This window comes from Dendrobates tinctorius, unplaced genomic scaffold (genome assembly GCF_039654945.1).
Source record: "Dendrobates tinctorius isolate UK_male_01 unplaced genomic scaffold, ASM3965494v1 ptg000155l, whole genome shotgun sequence".
NCBI classification, from domain to species: Eukaryota; Metazoa; Chordata; class Amphibia; order Anura; family Dendrobatidae; genus Dendrobates; species Dendrobates tinctorius.
In genome coordinates this window covers 9,583,165-9,601,952 of record NW_027361822.1, presented here as the reverse complement: position 1 = coordinate 9,601,952, position 18,788 = coordinate 9,583,165, and the positions used below count along the sequence as shown (strand labels likewise).

Here is an 18,788-nt window from a genome sequence, read left to right as displayed (position 1 = left end):
TAACTACCCCAGAGCAGACCCCAAAGGAAAGACAGCCCCCCACATGTATTGACGGTGAAACAAGATGAAAATACAAACAAAGGCAGGAAAATAGGCTAAGCAAACGATGGGGCCCGGCTAACTAAAAAGGACAGGAAAGGAAAAACACTGTCTGCAATCTGCCAAAAAAACCTACAAAAATATTGACCAACACTTCTGATAGCAAAATTAACCCTGAAGTCACTAGACTTCTAAACCTATATCAGCACTCTGAAATATTCTGAGACTGAGCAAAAAAGAGGCCAATCTAATAAGGGACAAAAAGCAGATTGACAAATTACTGATTAATAGGAGTGGAAATTCAGCACAGCCCCAGCAGGGGCAAGTGTGAACATTAATAAAAAACAAACTTAACTTGAGAAGACTGGAAGAGAGCTGAAGTCCAGGACCTGAGAAGCAGACTGAATCACCAGCACCAGGATAGGGCGTCGGCTGTCTTATATCCAGTCTGATACTCCAGAGATCCAATCGTTATCTTCCTCATCAGGTGGCAGATCACTACCACTTAAGCCAACCGCACTACCTCCTGTCACCACCAGAAGGAGAACGGAAGGGGAACTCTCAACTGGTGGAGCAGAATATCAGTTCATGACACTGTTCCATCTCAGGTATGCTGGACGTCCTGTGGGTTTATGTTAAATAGTCGTTTGTACGGTATTGTCTTTGATGTATATAGTTGTCTAGAAAATTGATTTGGGATTTTGAAAAGTTGAGGGTGAGTTCTTGTGGAAGGTAAGCAGGTCCTCCTTTGAGCCTTTCCAGATTATTAGTAGGTCATCAATGTAGCAGAAGTATGCTAGAGGTTTGATAGTGCACGATGCCAAAAAGTCTTGTTCTAGTTTAGCCATAAACAGGTTAGCATACTGTGGTGACATTTTACTTCCCATGGTGGATTGCATAATAACTAATTATATATTAATGGTGTGTGCACGTCTGTATTCAGATGTGTAGTGTAGAAAAAATGGGGAATGTGCTTTAAGTGGGGCTCCAGGTAACTGTATTATTTTAAAACCTTCTTTTGAAATAGTAGGGTCTTTATCTTAAACACCAGAAAACCATAGACCTCTAAAAATTAACCTTTATTACAATCGTTTCAAAAAGGGGGAATCAAAAGAATTTTTGTGGCTGTAATAAAAAGGTGCAAAACAATGGAAGTGAATAACAAAGGGAAGTGTAATAACTTAAATAGGGCTAGTCTAGCCCTAGGTTCAACCTACCTACCGGCAGAGGTTGGCACCCTTGTTGTTGATGTAATGGCGCCCCTGCTCCACGTCGGTAGCCCTGAAAGCCCTAATGCACCCTAAAAATCTTCTACACTGTATTATACACTCCTGGTTGGGTCTCCTTAATGTGTGTTGCCTGTAGCAGTAAGCCTCTGACACCGTCAGACCTACACTATCTTGGAATCAACTACCCGTGTTACTATCTTTAAATTTTTCTGACAATGGTAGTCTACAAAACTGATATTTGTGTCACCTGAGTGTGTCTCCGCATGAAAGCAGGTAGAGGTTTTGCATGTGGTATCAGGGCTCCCTGCCCTCCCACCTCGTCTTATTGTAACATTCAATTGAACGCTGTAAATGATGTTCCAGACCCCGATACCTCATGCCTGTCTGATTGCTGCAGTTCCACACTGCAATTTGTACTGTGGGTGAACTGAGACCACTTTCCTGGTGTCCGTCCCTCATTTGATGTGTTTTGGCAACATTTGGGGACGTTTTAAGGTGTTGTTTTTGCCCCCCATTGACATGAATGGCGTTCGGTTATGTTCGGCGAATATTGCAAATTCGGCGAACGTAATCCAAACCGAACGTTGAAATATTCGCTCATCTCTAACTGACACATATTCGCTCATCTCTGACACATAACTAAGTATCAATCATATATGAGCAGTCACATGACAATTTCTCAAACTGCTTAATCTGTGTATTGGAGGAGGCATCAAACTGAATTTTTGCCCTGAGTACAGGAAAACCTATATTCGCTTCTAATATCTCATCAAAGGTTTCCTCTCAGGTTTTGTATGATTTTACTTTTTCAGGTTCCTACAATATCTGTTCATCTCAGTGGAGATTTTCTATATAATAGAATTTTCCTTAAAGACTCATCAATGATGGATAGGGACAAGATGGGTGAGAGGATATTACCCCTCACCCTAGAGATCCTCTTCTGGCTTACTGGAGGGGTGAGAGATTTTTATGATGTCACATTACATCATCCTTATTATTGTTTCTGTCAGGTTCCTATAAGGTGTCAGGGTGTCACCCTCTATTTCTCCATGGAGGAGTGGGAGTATTTAGAGGAATTTACACGTATTTTCATGGCCCTCCCCAGCCCCTCGCATCACCAGGTAATAGGACTAAAAGCACATGGCATATAACTATATGTATGTAAAGAATGAATTCAGTCCCTGTATGTGTTTCCTCTAATTCTATCCAGTAACAGTATAACACCAGAGAGATGTTCCCATCCTCTTCTTCCACAGGACTGTAATCAAGAAAATCCTAATGTTCCTCAGGATCATCAGGTAGATGGAAAGATTGTGCCAATAAATATCCCCTATTGTAATGCTAATGCCGGTGTAGGGAAGGTGACCTGACTGACGGACTTGTCAGCAAGTAGGAAGGAGGGTGTGCACATTTTAGACAGATAGCAGTTATGACAGTGGGAAAACAGCTAGGAAAGTGTAGGTGACGTGCAGTACCTTGGGTTGACCACTAGATGGCAGGGAGGAGTGTAAGCCCTGAACTTAACAGCAGCTTAGGGCTTTAGAAACCGTTGGTCATGGGGGGGCGGAGTTACAGGGAACCGGGAAAGTTATAAATTTGACAGGAGGGTTCCAGAAAGTTTCAGTCCCCGGGAGGTGCTCAAGAGACAAGGAGTCTGTGACAGTTTGTGTGCTGTGAGGAGAGCCAAACCAGAGGACTGAGGAGAGAGGAAGTCAAGGGGTGGTCTTGACATGAATTATCGCAGTACAGACGAGGCCCTGGGGAAAAGCATACCGTATTGAAGACGAAAACTGACCAGTAAAAGTGCTGATGGTGTACGGGCCTAAGGCGGCCACAGTGACTGTGCTGACAGGATCGTCGCTCAATGAAAAAGGGACGGTACGTGTTTTTACGTCCTTGGTGGAAAAGTACGGTGTGGATAGCGAGGCCTGAAAACGGAGGCCCGTGAAGGTATTACGTGTACTGCTGAGGCCGTCAGTCGGATGCTAAGGAATAAACTTGGACCTGTTGTACCCGAAACCTGCCTCCATCTTTTATCTGTGACGTCTCTGCGCGGTATACAGAGGGACCACCCCCAGCCCGGCCCCCGACCCTACAGCGGCACCCCTGCATGGTTCCCCTTCCTCTCCCATGCAGGGACGTCTACATGCTCACTGCTGTGGATGCGTTGTTGCTTTTACATCTCTCGATGTGCTCCCTGTCTCCTGTGTGGGTGCACTTCCCAGCAGCACGCCTAATTTGCACGCTTCCCTACCCTTAAAGGAGCAGAGGACATACACAGTAAAATGCCCCCACTAATTGCTGGGAGGCATCTTATCTAACAGGAGCCCTCCCCAATAGAATGGTGCCTGTCGTTCCATTAGTACATTATAGTATGTTCTTTATCCTGTGGCTGCTTCAGTAGTATCCATATCCGAATCCTAAAACCGCATTGTCAGTACCTGAACTGGACCCCCCTGATCCTGGTGCTGCCAGTCCTGAATCCATAGTCCCTGATCCTTTTGTGGCCAGCTGCCAAACTGTTTCCCGATAACTGCGGGTGTGAACAGGACACTTTTCTTCAAGATCCAATTTGTCTGTCTTCGAATCCTGCTCGGCAGGGACTCCAGTCACATCTCCTCGTCCAGCGAATCCAACCACTTGGGATTGGCAGCTGCAGTACTGAAGTCTGCCTGGGAATGTTACCTGATTGGTACCTGCAGCCCAGTTTGTCTTCATCAGGAGCTCCTGGTAGCCGCTTAGCTATGCCTCTTCCTAAGCGCACATGGCCCCGTGGCACAGTGGTCATCAGCCAATATTATAAGTTTTATACTGGTGTAATGAGAACGGTGGAGATGACCGGATTCGAGCTGATCATAAATGTGACTTCTTCATCTGTCTGTGACTTTTACAATATTTGTTTCAGGGTGAAGATCTGCTCCATAGTAATACTACAGAGACATTTGTGAGGGGTGATGAGCTGTGTAATGAGGAGATTCCTCCAGATAACAGCACTGGTGAGTAGTAACCGCAAACTTCACAGAAGTCAGATTGTTTTGAGCCACTGAATGCTACAATTTTTTTCCTTTTTTTTTTTTTGAAAACTTCTTTCATATGTATTTATAAAATTGAAATGCCGTATTCTTACAACAGGGAAAAATAAAATCCATGGTTGATGACCACAAATGTGGTTTCTGCACACAATCACAGGACACAGGAGACACTTCAACTCCATTTTCCTTTTTGGCAAATATGTTACCAATGCGTCCATCCGCCTAGATAAAGCTTAGCACTTATTTCTAGAGTTGAGCGACTTTGCCTTTTTTTGGGTCGAGTCGGGTTTCATGAAACCCGACTTTCGCAAAATTCGGGTCGAACGAAATCGTCCGGTTTGTTTTTTTTTTTTTGTGAAAAGTCGAAGGCCGGCTGAAACAGGAAACCCAATGCAAGTCAATGGGGAAGCAAAGTCGACAGGGAGTGGAGGCAAGGAAACACACCTACAGTGCCCATTTGAATGCCAAAAACATCAATTCTGATTACTGAAGCTTTTGAACCTTAATTTACTTCATAATACTAGTTACGCACTGAAAAATGGGGGTTATTTGGCTAAATTTGTGGGGGGGTAGGGCTGGCTTCCGGTTTTCATGTGCCCTGGGCCAAAGAGCGCCCCTTTAACACATACCACAACTCATGATGCTCCGATACTACGGCAGAGAAATAGCGGTATAGTACAATGAAAAATACTTCACTTTTTAAATCTCATGACTGTGACATCCATTTTAAATTCTCCAATAGCTCCAAAAACGGACAGTATCTTACTCCATACAGTATTATGGCCACTGCATAGTGCGCTATACAGAGTAATGAGGCCCATATATTTCACCATAGAGAATCATTGGTCCCATATAATGTTTGAAACCGTATATGATGAGCTCCACATAATGCTACAGTATATGTTGGTCCTCATGGATGAAGCTGCACTGTCTTATGGGCCCAAATAATGCTCTATATATAATGGGCCCCATTTCTAATGCTCTAATGTATAATGGGCCCTGTAAATGCTGCTCCAGTGTCTGATGTCCACCTTTGGAATGCTCCAGTGTATGGTGGGCCCCATATTTCATTCTCCAGAGTATAGTGCTCCCCAAAAATTGCTGTCCCAACATTGAAAACAATGAAATAAGTCTCCTCGCTAGGGAATCCCTGTACTAGTCTGGGCGTACAGACGTGATGTTGTTGCGCTCTCTGATCAGAATATCACTGTCAGTAAGAGCGGAAGACGTCATGGCGGTGGAGCAGGGAGAGGTAAGTATTTCAACTTTGCAAGTGCTGTGATCTAGAGCAAGCAGGGGGGGCTCACTCGTTGGCGACGGCACTGGCACAGGGCCCCTCATAGTATGGCGGTGTGTCTGATGGCGGTTGGGACGAACCTGCACTTTCAGCTGCACCTTCCTTTTTGTCACCGTGTAAGGTGGTACAGTATATGTGAAGGGTAACCTGAGTTTCATCTGGGTCACATTCAGGCTGTGTAGAGTGCGAGGGGAATGTAGTGGTTTGGGTCAATGTACCAACAGAATAATCTAGCAGTGGCTGGGCCTCAGTGCACTTGTGGCGCCCCCAGGAGTACGGTCGCCACAGTGGCATTACCTTCCTCCTAGGGAGTGTGATGTCATGCTTGGGAGCAACGAAGGATCTCTCTAGCAGTTAAACCAACACACAACACATTTCCCACTCCAGGCCAGCAAGGAGACCTCTGAACCTGACTGCTGAGGAGCTGCTGTCTGTGGTCGGAAGGTGGTAAGCTAGGGCAGTCTGTGAAGGGAAGGGGAAGTGTGTGGACGTGAGAAGGGGAGCTGGAGGATGAGCAGAGTTAAGGCTCACTCCTAGCTTGAGCGCATGGCCGGATTCCGATCTCCGATTTTGTGGGGACACTGACGTTCATGCAGCAGAAATCGGAGGAAGTAGCAGCTGTAAATGCTCTGTACCCAACTAAGGCTCGGAGGCCCCAGCAGCGACATGTGGGAGCCAGAAGGAAAAGGCTACAGCTGCCTGCCATACGAAAAAGTTCCAAGAGACAGTCAACAGGGGGAACTTCATTGAACTTAGCACTGCGAGTACCTCAGATAAACGCTAGAACGGAGGCCACACTACCTCTCTGCAGAGAGAGAATTCCAAATTGGCTTCCAGGCTGACCAACTCCTTCTCCATCTGTACTCTGGGTCCTGGACGGCACTTACCAAGTACAGGTAAAGGAAATGCACGACTGTGTCTGTCCTCGTTCTCCTGCGCCTGGCGCACAGCTCTGCTACATCCTGCACTGCACACCATCTACCAACTCTTTCATGTGCCCTGTGACAACGGCCATACCTGTGCAGGGCTTCTACATCTTAGCTGCACCACAACTTCTGTCCCAGAGAAGCGCCACTGCAGCGCTGGTCAATCTACTCAGAAACCACAGGTGGCGTCACGTATCATTCACCTCTAAACGTAATTCACCCCTTTGCATGGACGCCCAGGGCCACGGAACGGGTCACCACCACTATGACACATCCCAGGGAGACACCGTCCCGGTACCGATTAACCCCACTGCCCTGGCTGGCCACCCACACTCCATATCAGATTCATCTTGGACTGGGGAATTCACGATTTGACTTGATAACCCATGCATGGTATGATAGAAAGAGCTACATGGACTAATGTGAAGTTTGGCCTGCTGCATCACTCACTTTGGGTGGGGGTGCAGGACACAAGGAAAGGGGTTCTTCCTGACCAGGAGCCAGCACTTAGCGACTCAGTGCTTGCATTTTTTGAAACTTCAGAATAGGAGGGCATATTTGCTGGAGTCTGTTTCGGCAATGTAAGCCCAAACCAGTTCCTCATGCTCCGACTTTAAAAACGGTTAACCTACTCCCAGAAAAGGTAGCCTTCCTGGCGTTCCGTAGACAGACCATGACGCAGGCTCAACACCTCCTGCCTTAGCTGCTATTGTGCTTTTGCCACTACCAGCAGATGCACCAGCTGGCCCCCCCACGTTCAAGTCCGCAGCCTCTTCCACCAAACTTCCAAATTTAGCACAAAATAGACACAAAATAACATCACATATATGGTACTGTATCAGAAGTGTACAGCTTTATTCAGTCAAAGGATAATTGTCAATCTCCATATATATATTCCATCAGTCACACAGAGACACTCCCAGGGTCAGTATGGATTAGACAAGAATATAAAAAGTAGACAAAGTGTACAGTATCATCAGATAGCATAGTTTAAACATTAACAATGTATGTCTATATATCATGAGTAGTGTTGAGCCACCCCGCTAGTGTTTTGGTTCGTCGCACAGGAGGCAAGTTCGTCGAATGTTCTTCGAACCACACTGAAAACAATGGCAGGCAAACACATACTAACACATAGGAAACAATTACAAAACACCTTAAAAGGTGTCCCAAAGCCGACAAAATGCTCAGAAGACAAAAATAACATATGGAAAAGGGCACCTACATTTACAAAAGAGGTGGAGGAGACACAGATCTAGGCTTGTCATGCCCTTATGAAGTCAAGAAAGTCTGGACTAAAAATGTAAAAACCAAAATCTGAAAACGAACACGATCAGATACCGTCGGACTTCCCACCAATAAATTATGGCAACTGGCGATCGGGCGGCGTTATTCCCATGAACCTCCAAACAGCGTCCATGAAGCCAAAGTGTTTGCTTTCCGGGAGCAGTGTGATTGCAAAGCCGAACCTTAAAGGAATGTCCAAAAGGGCACCACCAGGAGTGGAGCCTTGCGGCTTAATTGGACTCCACCCGGGAAACCACAACCATGCCAAATCAAAAAAAGATGCACACATTCAAAGCTTTGTCGATTTGTGTGTGTGTGTGTGTGTGGTGTGGTATGTCCGTTTGTAGTTGTGCTAGCGATTTGTCAGCTTTATTCCGTTAATGAACGAGACTCCGGCATGCCCCTGCGGTACGCTTAAAGCTTACTAGAGGGATACGCGAGGCTCTGGCACACGCGATCGAGCAATAACAGCTATCATTGGCTTCCATGTCCGGGGCTACATGCGCGCTACACTGAAAGGACCATCTTTTGTTGCTTACAGGTGCAGATAACACGCTGAACACCGTTAGTGATGGGGATCTGGGATTCCAATAATTCGCCGTGAACGATGATTTCCCAGTAAGTGCAGGTCAACAGCAATTCCTGATTTCGGCCTAACCACCATTCCAGAAAAAATGCAAAACATTACGTGTCCAAACCACAGGTGCTGTAGCTTGCTTAACAGCTCTGCAGCTGTTCTCAGGCCCAGTATGGATTCTACAAGATTTGAGAAAGTTGGTAAAGGGTACAGTTTCACCGGATAACACGTGTATATATATATATATTGCATAGTTTACACATTAAAAATCTGTGTGTATCGATCAGGAGGCAGGCTCAGACGGTCTCAGGCCCAGTATGGATAAAACCAGATTGTACAAAGTTGAGATAGGGTACATTATCACTGGATAGCAGGTATATAGAGCATAGTTTTAAACATTTAAAATCTCAGTGTTCTCTGCATGGATTACACAACAATCTAAAAACTAGAAAAAAGGAAATGTATTTCAAGTGTACACCATGATACACTTTTGGTGGTATTTTTAAATCTTCATTTATGTTTGTCTCCGAAAGATAGCCCAGATTCTCTGCAATAGGAAATTAGATGCATACAATTATTTACCTAAAGTCTAGTGATTGCAGAAATCTATGAATAACTATTCATGGGAACAACTTCCGTCACAATTCTTAGAGGCAATGCTGAACCTCAATTAATTAGTGTGTGGACACAGCAAAAACCTTTCTTTGTGAAGAATGTGTTGCTGTATCTCAGTACCGTTGATCCCATCGCTGTCACTCATATCCATCCAATTTTGATCACAGGGAGAGATGTAAACATGGTGCTCACTGCCTATCCTGATCTGTCACGTAACTTTGGAGTGCAAAACACAGAAGCCACAGGCCGTAGGCGATTCAATTGGATTGGCATGAGAGGCAGGGCACATTTCAAAATGTGCGCTGGAATGTCACATCTGTGGTATAGGAAAACTGTTAAAGCTGATGAGAAACCACCACTGCATTTCATTGTGAGTCGACGTCCATAAGAAATGGAAGCCATTGATCATCTGAAGCTGGATCCCGGCCAGCGGGACAGGGCATAGCTATGTCTTAACCATCATCTTCTATCAGTTCACCAAATTTGAAGTGCCAGTCGCAGTGATGGATTTGACAGCCCAGACTACACAGCGGAGGAGCAGGGTGAGGTGAACATTGCAAATGCTGGGGCCCTGCCCAAGCAGGGGGGACCCACTCGTGGGTGTCAGCACTGGGCCCCTCATAGTATGGCGGTGTGTCTGACGGCGGGTGTGCACCACCACCGTCAGAGACACTTGATTGCACTATGAGGGACCCTGTGCCAGTGCCCGCGCCCATGAGTCGGCCCACCCACCTGTCCAGGGCAATGGCACTCGCACGGTTGCGTGCGCTCGGTGGTGACCCCGGCCTTTGGGGGGAGGAGGCTACCCAGTCAGGGAGGCTTTAAAAATGCCATATATTGATGTGGGACATTCACCTGCTGCTAAAGGCGAAATTTGTCAAGTCCCAGGAACAGGTGGACCAAAGAAAACATTTTTTCTGGCAACCTATGTGTCATCAGGGTAAGGTGGGACAAAATCCTTGGAAACCCATGCATGGTTCATTTTAATGAAGGTTAGATCATCCACATTTTGGGTCGACAGACGGGTTCTTTTTTCTGTCAGTATTGATCCAGCAGCACTGAAGACTATTTCCGATAGCACACTTGCAGCTGGGCATGCGAGCTCCTGTAAGGCATATTGTGCGAATTAAGGCCAGGTGTCCAGTTTAGCTGCCCAATAGTCAAATGGGAATGATCTGTGAGGGAGAACATCGATATGGGAGGAAAAGTAGTTTGTAACCATACTTGACAAGTGCTGTCTCCTGTCACTTTCAATCGATGCAGTATTACCAGTCGTGTGAGCGGGACTTGAAAAATCAGTCCACAACATGGTCATGAAACCCCTGTCTCCAACGCCACTTCTGCTGTGTCCACCACCAACACCGCTTCCAAGTTGTCCCCGGCCCCTACGGCTCGTGTGTGAACCATCACTGCTGCTGTGTGCTGGGATTGCCTCAACCAACCGGTTTACCAGAGTAGCTTGCTTGTTAGCCAATATTAGGTCAAGGTTCTCCTGTGGCATGATGTTTTGTAATTTGCCTTTATAGCGTGGATCCAGGATGCTGGCCAACCAGTAGTCATCATCGTTCATCATTTTGGCAATGCGGGGGTCCCTTTTTAGGATCTGCAAGGCATAATCTGACATGTGGGCCAATGTTCCCGGTGTTAATGATGCACTGCGAGTGCTGGGTGGAGGAGCACTTTCTGGCAAATCCACATCCATCCAGTCACGCACAAACCCTGTACCAGACCTTGTAAAGCCAACATTTTCTCTTGCCCCACGAGAAGCATCCTCCTCCACTAAATAATCATCCCCATCATCATCATCCTCCTCTTCCTCTTCTTCCTCCACCTCGTCCACGACAGTTCCCTGACCAGACAATGGCCGAGTGTCATCAAGGCTTCCCTCCTCCTCTTCCTCCTCATCAACCTCGGCTGCAGACGCCTGCTCCTTAATGTGAGATGCTCATGCTTATGATGGCATCGTCTGCGCTTACCAGCCGTGTGCATTCCTCAAAACACTGAAGGACTTTACAGAGGTCTTTCAGCATTGACCACTGCACACCTGTCAACTCCATGTCTGCCCTCAAAGTGCTTGCCCGTGTATCCTCCCACAAATGCATTACGGCCTGCCTTTGTCCGCACAGCCGCTCAACCATGTGCAGGGTGGAGTTCCACCTTGTTGCAACGTCGATAATTAGGCGGTGCTTGGGAAGGTGGAGCAATCGCTGCAGCTTCTGCATACGACTGGAGTGTACCGGCGAACGGCGGATGTGCGAGCACAGTCTTCGAACCTTAAGGAGCAGGCCTGTTAAATCAGGATAATTAGTGAGGAAGCACTGCCCCACTAGGTTCAATGTGTGAGCCAAGCAAGGTATGTGGCTGAGTTTTGAAAGGGCTATGGCTGCCACAAAATTCCGGCCGTTATCACTAACTACCTTGCCTGCCTCAAGATGTAGACTGCCCAGTCATGACTCAGTTTGTCGCTGAAAGTAGTCGGCCAGTACCTCTGCGGTGTGTCTGTCGCCCAAACACATCATCTGCCACACAGCCTGCTGACGCTTTCCACTAGCTGATCGATAGGGGGACACCTCGTTTGCAACACTGTCAACTGCCAATGCAGTGCTCATGCGACTGCGCTCTGTGGACCAGCTTTCGCTTCTGGAGGAGGAGGAGGGCCTAACGCCTACAGCCAACTGTTTCGTATACTGTGGGCTAGGCAGCACTGTGCCACCACCGCTGTCCCCTGTGGACCCTGCATCCACCACATTAACCCAGTGCGCAGTGATGGACACGTAACAGCCCTGGCCATGCCTACTGGACCATGCATCAGTTGTGAGGTGCACCTTTCCACTCACTGACAGCTTGAGTGCATGGACAATGCGGTCTTTCACATGAAGGTGGAGGGCTGGGATCGCTTTGTGAGAAAAGAAGTCGTCGAGAAAAGACTGGGTAGTTCATAGCGTGGAACTGCGTAGGCCTTTAGTTCGCGGAAAGCTGCGCCTTCAACCAACTGATAGGGCATCATTTCTAACGAGATTAGTTTGGCAATGTGGGTGTTCAAAGCCAGTGTACGCGGCTGAGAGGATGAGTACTTTTTTGTCCTACTCATAGTCTCCGGTAGGGTGAGCTGGACTTGAGAGCTGGATATGGTGGAAGTAGCGGTGGACATGGCGGACTGAGAGAGGGTTGATGATGGTGATGGAGTTGGTGTTCTTTCTCATGGCCTAGATTCAGTCTTTCGTTGCAATAACAGTGTGATTCCCTGAATGATTTGCCCTTGCGACGACAACTCAACATTTGCTGCTGGTGGTGTGCTAACCGGTGGACTTACAGTGAGGGAAACAATGTTGCATTGCTGACTACCTTCTTTGGGAGCAGTAGCATATGTGGTACGTGAGTTTTGGTAGTCCATCCAAGCTTGCAAGTGCATGGTGGTTAAATGTCTTAGCATGCAACTGGTATTCAAATTTCTCAGATTTTTCCCTCTGCTAAAGGTCTTTGCACACTTCTTACAGATCACCTTTGCCTGATCATTAGGATTTTGTTCAAAAAAGTGCCACACTACACTCTTCCTACTAGGGAAGACAGTTTGAGGCCTTGCACGCTGTGCTTTTTTGACAGTCTGGCCAAGCTGTCCTGCAATTTTTTGGGTTTTTGTAACCCGTTTTTGGACTGCTCCGGGCCTGCCAGATAACAACTGTTGCGATGTTGATGCCCGCTGCGGATGCTCCTCCTCTTCTGAGCTATTGGCAGCGGCACACTCTAACCCCAATGGATGCCAATCTGGGTCAACAACTGGGTCATCCATCACCTCCTCTTCAATGTCATGTGCATCTTCCTCTGTGTCACCGTGTATGGTGGTATAGTATGTGGGAGGGGGCAACTGTGTTTCATCAGGGTCAGATTCTGGCTCAGTACACAGTGAGGACAATGTAGTGCTCTGCGTGAATGTACCAGCAGAATCATCTATCAGTGGCTGTGCATCAGTGCACTCCATGTCAGATTCATCTTTGCCTGGGTAATTCACGATTTGACTTGATAACCCAGGCATGGTATGTGAAAACAGTTCCATGGAGTAATCTGTAGTGTGGCCTACCGCATCCTTCAATTTTGGTAGGGGTGAAGGACACAAGGAAAGGTGTGGTTCATGACCATGAGCCTCCAATGACGAATCGGTGCTTTTATTTTTTAAAACTTCAGAAGAGGAGGCGATAGAGCAGGAGGCTGAGTCAGCAATGTAAGCCAAAATTTGTTTCTGAAGCTCCGACTTTAGAAGCGGTTTACCTACTCCCAGAAAAGGGAGCCTTCGAGGCCTTGAGGAGCCAGACGATGACGCAGGCTCAACACCTCCAGTATTAGGTGCTATTTTGCTTTTGCCACTACCAGCAGATTCACCACCAACACCATCATTACCAGCTGGCAACCCCTGCCCACTTCCACGGACTCTTCCTCCACACTTCCTCATTTTGTGGAAAAATTTACCCAAATTTACACCAACTCTCTGGTACTGTAAAACAAGGTACAAGGTGTATATAGTGCTGGGGAGAATTGGAATGTCTGTACACTTCAGAAAAATACTCAGAATTGAGTCCTCAGTGGTTGATACCTTTTAATGGCTAACTGAAAAGATGGGAACACATTGCAAGCTTTCGAGACTACTCAGGTCTCTTCTTCAGGCTAGACTAATACAAAATCTGAAGAGTCACATATTCATGCACAATACAACACAGAAAAAATGCAATGGATAAGACAAGTGACGTGAAGCAGAACTATCAATATGGGAGGGGGAGAAACCTAAATATTGGACCAGTACATAGATAAGGAGTCCGGATGTTTTATAGTCCTCTGATTGGGGTCTAGTTCTGTGTTGTGATGCCCCCAACAGGTCTTGAAAGCAAATTCCTTAATTGATGTAAAAAGACATAAATCCATGTGACACATTCATTCCAGCACTGAGTGTCAAAGGTCGTCAAATTTATACTCCCAAACACGTCTCTCTCTCTGAGATGTGAAGTTACCTTTCAATACCAGTAATTTCATATCCATGTTGCTGTGATCAGGGATACAAAAATGTTTTGCCACAGGTAGATCCATTCTTTTTTCTCTTATTGTGTGACGATGAGTATTCATCCTTGTTCTAAGCTTTTGCCCTGTCTCCCCCACATACAGACCCCAGTTGGACATTTAGTACAAATAATTAAGGACACCACATTAGATGTAATGTAGCTGAAAGTACCTGGGATCTTGTAGTCCTGATGTGAGTAGGGGATCTTTATCTTGTCCGTGGTCATTATAAATGGACAAGTTTTACATTTTTTTTCTGGTTGCAAGGAAAGGTTCCTGCAGCTGTTAGGTCTGTAAGAACGGAACAACTCCTCGACTTATCCTTACAGAGCGACACACAGCTTCACTGTGGTCGTGGTAACAGCCGTTACGCGGGACTGAGAGAGGCGCGTACACCGCTGTACGGTGTGTGAAAAATGAACGCTCAGTAACTCACAAGGACAAAACAATAAAATCTGGATTGCTTTGAAAAAAGCAGTTTGCGCAGCAGTGGGCACACAGCAATGCAGCTACCAGGTAGCCTTAAAAGGCAGCCTAATAACCAACAGAGCTGATGCACCAAAATATAGCCTCCCCTTGCACTGCACAGTGACTGGTGTGTTGTACAGGCAAAATCGCTAGCAGCAGAATCAGTTTTGGGTATCTTCTTCCCTGCCTAACACTTTCCCTACAGAATCAGCAGCAGCTCTCCCTATTCTGAGATCAGCAAGAGTAACATGGCGGTCGGCGTCCCCGCCGTTTTATACCCCCTATGACACCCCACATAGCAAGCCAATCACTTGCATGCCCTTCTCCAAGATGGTGGTGACCTCTGCCTATATCATCACGTTGCCCACAGTGTCTGTTCTTCCTGATTGGCTGCAAAAAGGGCGCTCAAGCATCTTTTGAAACGCGACTTTGGCGCTAAAGTCGCTGACCTCGTGGCCGACCTCACGCTAAGGTCGGGTTTCGTTTCATGAATCCCAACTTTGGCGAAAGTCGTTGACTTTTCAATTTTTTCAACCCGTTTCTCTCAACTCCACTTATTTCCATATATTAAAACTAACTGTAGAGCCCGGCACTGCCCGGGCATAGTAACTAACTGTGGTTAGTTATAACAAATTATAATTATCCTCCATCCCATAGTCCCGAGCCCATATAGCCATCATACATATCCACCATCCCATAGGCCCGTGCCCATATACCCATCACACATCCTCCATCCCATAGTCCCATGCCCATGTACCCATTATGACATCATCGTCACCATGGCAACCATTGTGACAGCATCTTCGCCATTGCAACCTATTATGACATTAGCGTCGCCATGGCAACCATTATGACATCATGAGGGGCGGGGCTTGATAAACACACACACACACACACACACACACACACACACACACACACACACACACACTTTTTCCCCATTATGTAGATAGTGGCAAAATTGTTTGGTGAATTGGAACGCGCGGGGTTAAAATTTCACCTCACAACATAGCCTATGATGCTCTCGGGGTCCAGACGTGTGACTGTGCCAAATTTTTTGGCTGTAGCTGCGACGGTGCGGATGCCAATCCTGGGCACACACGCACACACCCAAATTGAGCTTTATATATTAGATAAACAGCATTACATAGTCGCATACAGAAAACCCCAAAATAAAAAAAGTAATGGCAATGGGCCAAGATAACATCTGGCAGCAGCAACGACGCATTGGTTACCTCTGTTGGCAGTGATCAGCGGCATGTCATTCCAACCAAAAGATGAACTATACTGTACATATTAGCAGGGTACCTGGCAACATAGGAAGAAAATCTTTAGGGGATCGGTAAGCTAAGTGTGCTGCATTCTATTATTTTGATAATGCATGCAGCCCCAGTCCCGCTCCGAGGGCCGGCGGCAGTGCCGGGTGTTGATGCGAGAGACTCGTGAGTTTCTTGCATCACACACGGTAGTGTGATCCCGGCCTAATAGTGATGTTGATGATGGCATTGAAAGTGTTATCCATTTTAGTAGCCATTTCGAAAACTTGCAGAAGGGTGCTGATTAGTGATGAGCGAACGTGCTCGCCGCTACTCATTACTCGCCCGAATATCACAGTACTCGGTGAGCACCGAGCATTTCTGCGATTATTTGGCGGGAGCTTGGGTCTCCGCCCTGCATTTTGGCGGTCTTTAGATTACTAATCAATATGCATAAGGGAAGATGTATATCTTTGTACCGTGTTAGCCAGTGGATAGAAAAATATTCAGGATTGAGAGTCCTCAGTAGTTGATACCTTTTAATGGGCTAACTGAAAAGATGGTAATACATTGCAAGCTTCCGAGACTACTCAGGTCTCTTCATCAGGCTAGACTCTATGTCTAGCCTGATGAAGAGACCTGAGTAGTCTCGAAAGCTTGCAATGTATTACCATCTTTTCAGTTAGCCATTAAAAGGTATCAACTACTGAGGACTCTCAATCCTGAATATTTTTCTAATCAATATGCAGAGATTGTCTGTCATGCACTGTAATGCAGCAGCCATCTTTGTTGTGGTATTAGTGATTGGCTGCACAGCGTCATCAGGTCTATAAGAGACTGGACGCTGCCCTGCTAGGCACATTCAGCTCCGGATTCAGACAGTGTAGGGAGAACTGCTGAGAGGGTCAGATTTGTGCTTTTATTAGTTAGTGTGGGTCTACCATAATAATACATTTTTTATTTCTATAGTGCCGACTAGAGTTGAGCGAAACAGGTCGGTCAGATTCAAAAATCGATGACTTTCGCCAAAGTCGGGTTTCGCCGACCCAAACCATAGTGTGAGGTCGGCCATGCGGTCGTCGACCTGAGCACCAAAGTCGCGTTTCCCATAATGCTTGCAGGCGCCTTTTCTCAGCCAATGAGCAAGGATGCACACTGTGGGCAATGAGATGACGTGGGCAGCGGCCACCACCATCTTAGAGAAGGGCATTACAGTGATTGGCTTGCTTCTGAATTTCCCCATGGTGGGACGACTAAAGGATTATCTCTTTGTGTGGCGTCACAGTGGCTATACAAGCCCTGACCGCCGAATGCCATTATAAGTCTGCCAATCTTAGTTTAGGGAGAGGTTGCTGCTGCTGTTTCTCAATAGGGAGAGTGTTAGGCAGGAAAGAAAAGTTGTTCTGTGCTTGTGCTGATAGCAATTGTGCTGTACAGTTAGTGTGCAGTGACAGGGGAGGATTTTTTTTTTTGTGTGCAGCAGTGCTTGTTATTAGGCTGCCTGATGGCTGCACTGCTGTGTGTACACTGCTAAGCAGACTGATTTTTACACAGCACTAATACCTTTAGTCATTTTTTTCTCCACAGTTACCGACCGTTCATTTTTTCCCACACCGTATAGAGCTGTACGCTCCTCACACACTACCGTGTACCGGCTGGTATCACGGACAAATACATGCTGACTATCTGTGTGTGACTCGGGAAATAAATACGGAGATTTAAATTTTCCCCTACACCGTATACAGCTGTAAGCTTCTGATACAGTACCGTATATCTGCTGTTTGGATTACGTTCAAATACATACTGGGAGAGCGTCTGTGTGTGACTAAGGAAATAAATACTGAGATTTAAATATTTCCCTACACCTTATACAGCTGTACGCTCCTCATACAGTATCATATATCTGCTGGTATTTTGGTACATTTTCCCAAACATGAGGAAGTATGGTGGAAGAGGCCGAGGACGTGGGCGGGGGGGCAGCTGGTACTGATGGTGGTGGTTGTGCATCTGCCGGTTATGCCAAAAGCACAATAGCAGCTAAGGCAGGAGGTGTTGATCCTGTATCATCGTCTGGCTCAAGAAGGCCGGGAAGGTTCCCTTTTCTGGGAGTAGGTAAACCGCTTTTAAAGCCGGAGCATCAGGAACAGGTTTTGCCGAAATAGCCTCCAGCTCTATCGCCTCCTCTTCTGAAGTTTAAAAAACTGCAAGCACTGAGTCGTCAGTGCAGGCTTCTGGTCAGGAACAACACTTTTCCTTGTGTCCTTCACCCCCACCAAAAGTGGAGGATGCGGCAGGCCACACTTCAGATTACTCCATTGAGCTCTTTTAACATATCATGCCTGGGTTACCAAGTCAAATCCTGAATTCCCCAGTCCAAGATGAATCTGACATGGAGTGCACTGCTGCACAGCCACTGCTATATGATTCTGCTGGTACATTGACCCAGAGCACTACATTGCCCTCGCAGTCTACTGAGCAAGAATCTGACCCTGATGAAACTCAGGTGCCCCTTCCCGCATACTATACCACTATACCACTTTACACGGTGACACAGAGGAAAGTGCAGCTGAAATTGAAGAGGAGGTGATGGATGACCCAGTTGTTGACCCGGATTGGCATCCATTCGGGGAAGAGGGTGCCGCTGGCAATAGCTCAGAAGAGAAGGATCTGCAGCAGGCATCGACATCACAGCAGCGGTTATCTGGCAGGCCCGTAGCTGTCCAAAAACGTGGTAAAAAAAAACAGAGTTGCAGGACAGCTTGCCCAGTCGGTCAAATTAGCACAGCGTGCAAGCCCTGAAAATTTATACCATGGTAGAAAGAGTGCAGTGTGGCATGTTTTTGACCATAATCCTATTGATGAGGCAAAGGTTATCTGGCAGAAGTGCGGAAGGACCTTTTGCTGAGGGAAAAATCTCTGAAATTTGAATACCAGTTGCGTGAATAGACATTTAATCACCATGCACTTGCAAGCGTGGACGGACTGCAAAACATCAGGTAGCACATGTGCACCTGCT

General features: G+C 46.6%; 1 protein-coding gene across 6 annotated transcripts in view; it reads left to right on the top strand.

Moving 5' to 3' along the window:
- Positions 1-18,788, top strand: part of LOC141051196 (uncharacterized) — a 64,659-nt gene that overhangs the window by 26,269 nt on the left and 19,602 nt on the right. For 3 of the 6 annotated variants that reach the window (XM_073548064.1, XM_073548066.1, XM_073548062.1), the window contains exons 3-4: positions 2,279-2,389; positions 4,174-4,264. In XM_073548064.1, coding sequence (XP_073404165.1) covers positions 2,279-2,389; positions 4,174-4,264 — 202 coding nt within the window. The remainder of the gene's footprint in view (positions 1-2,278; positions 2,390-4,173; positions 4,265-18,788) is intronic. The other 3 variants (XR_012220589.1, XM_073548065.1, XM_073548063.1) reach the window with 1 other exon arrangement.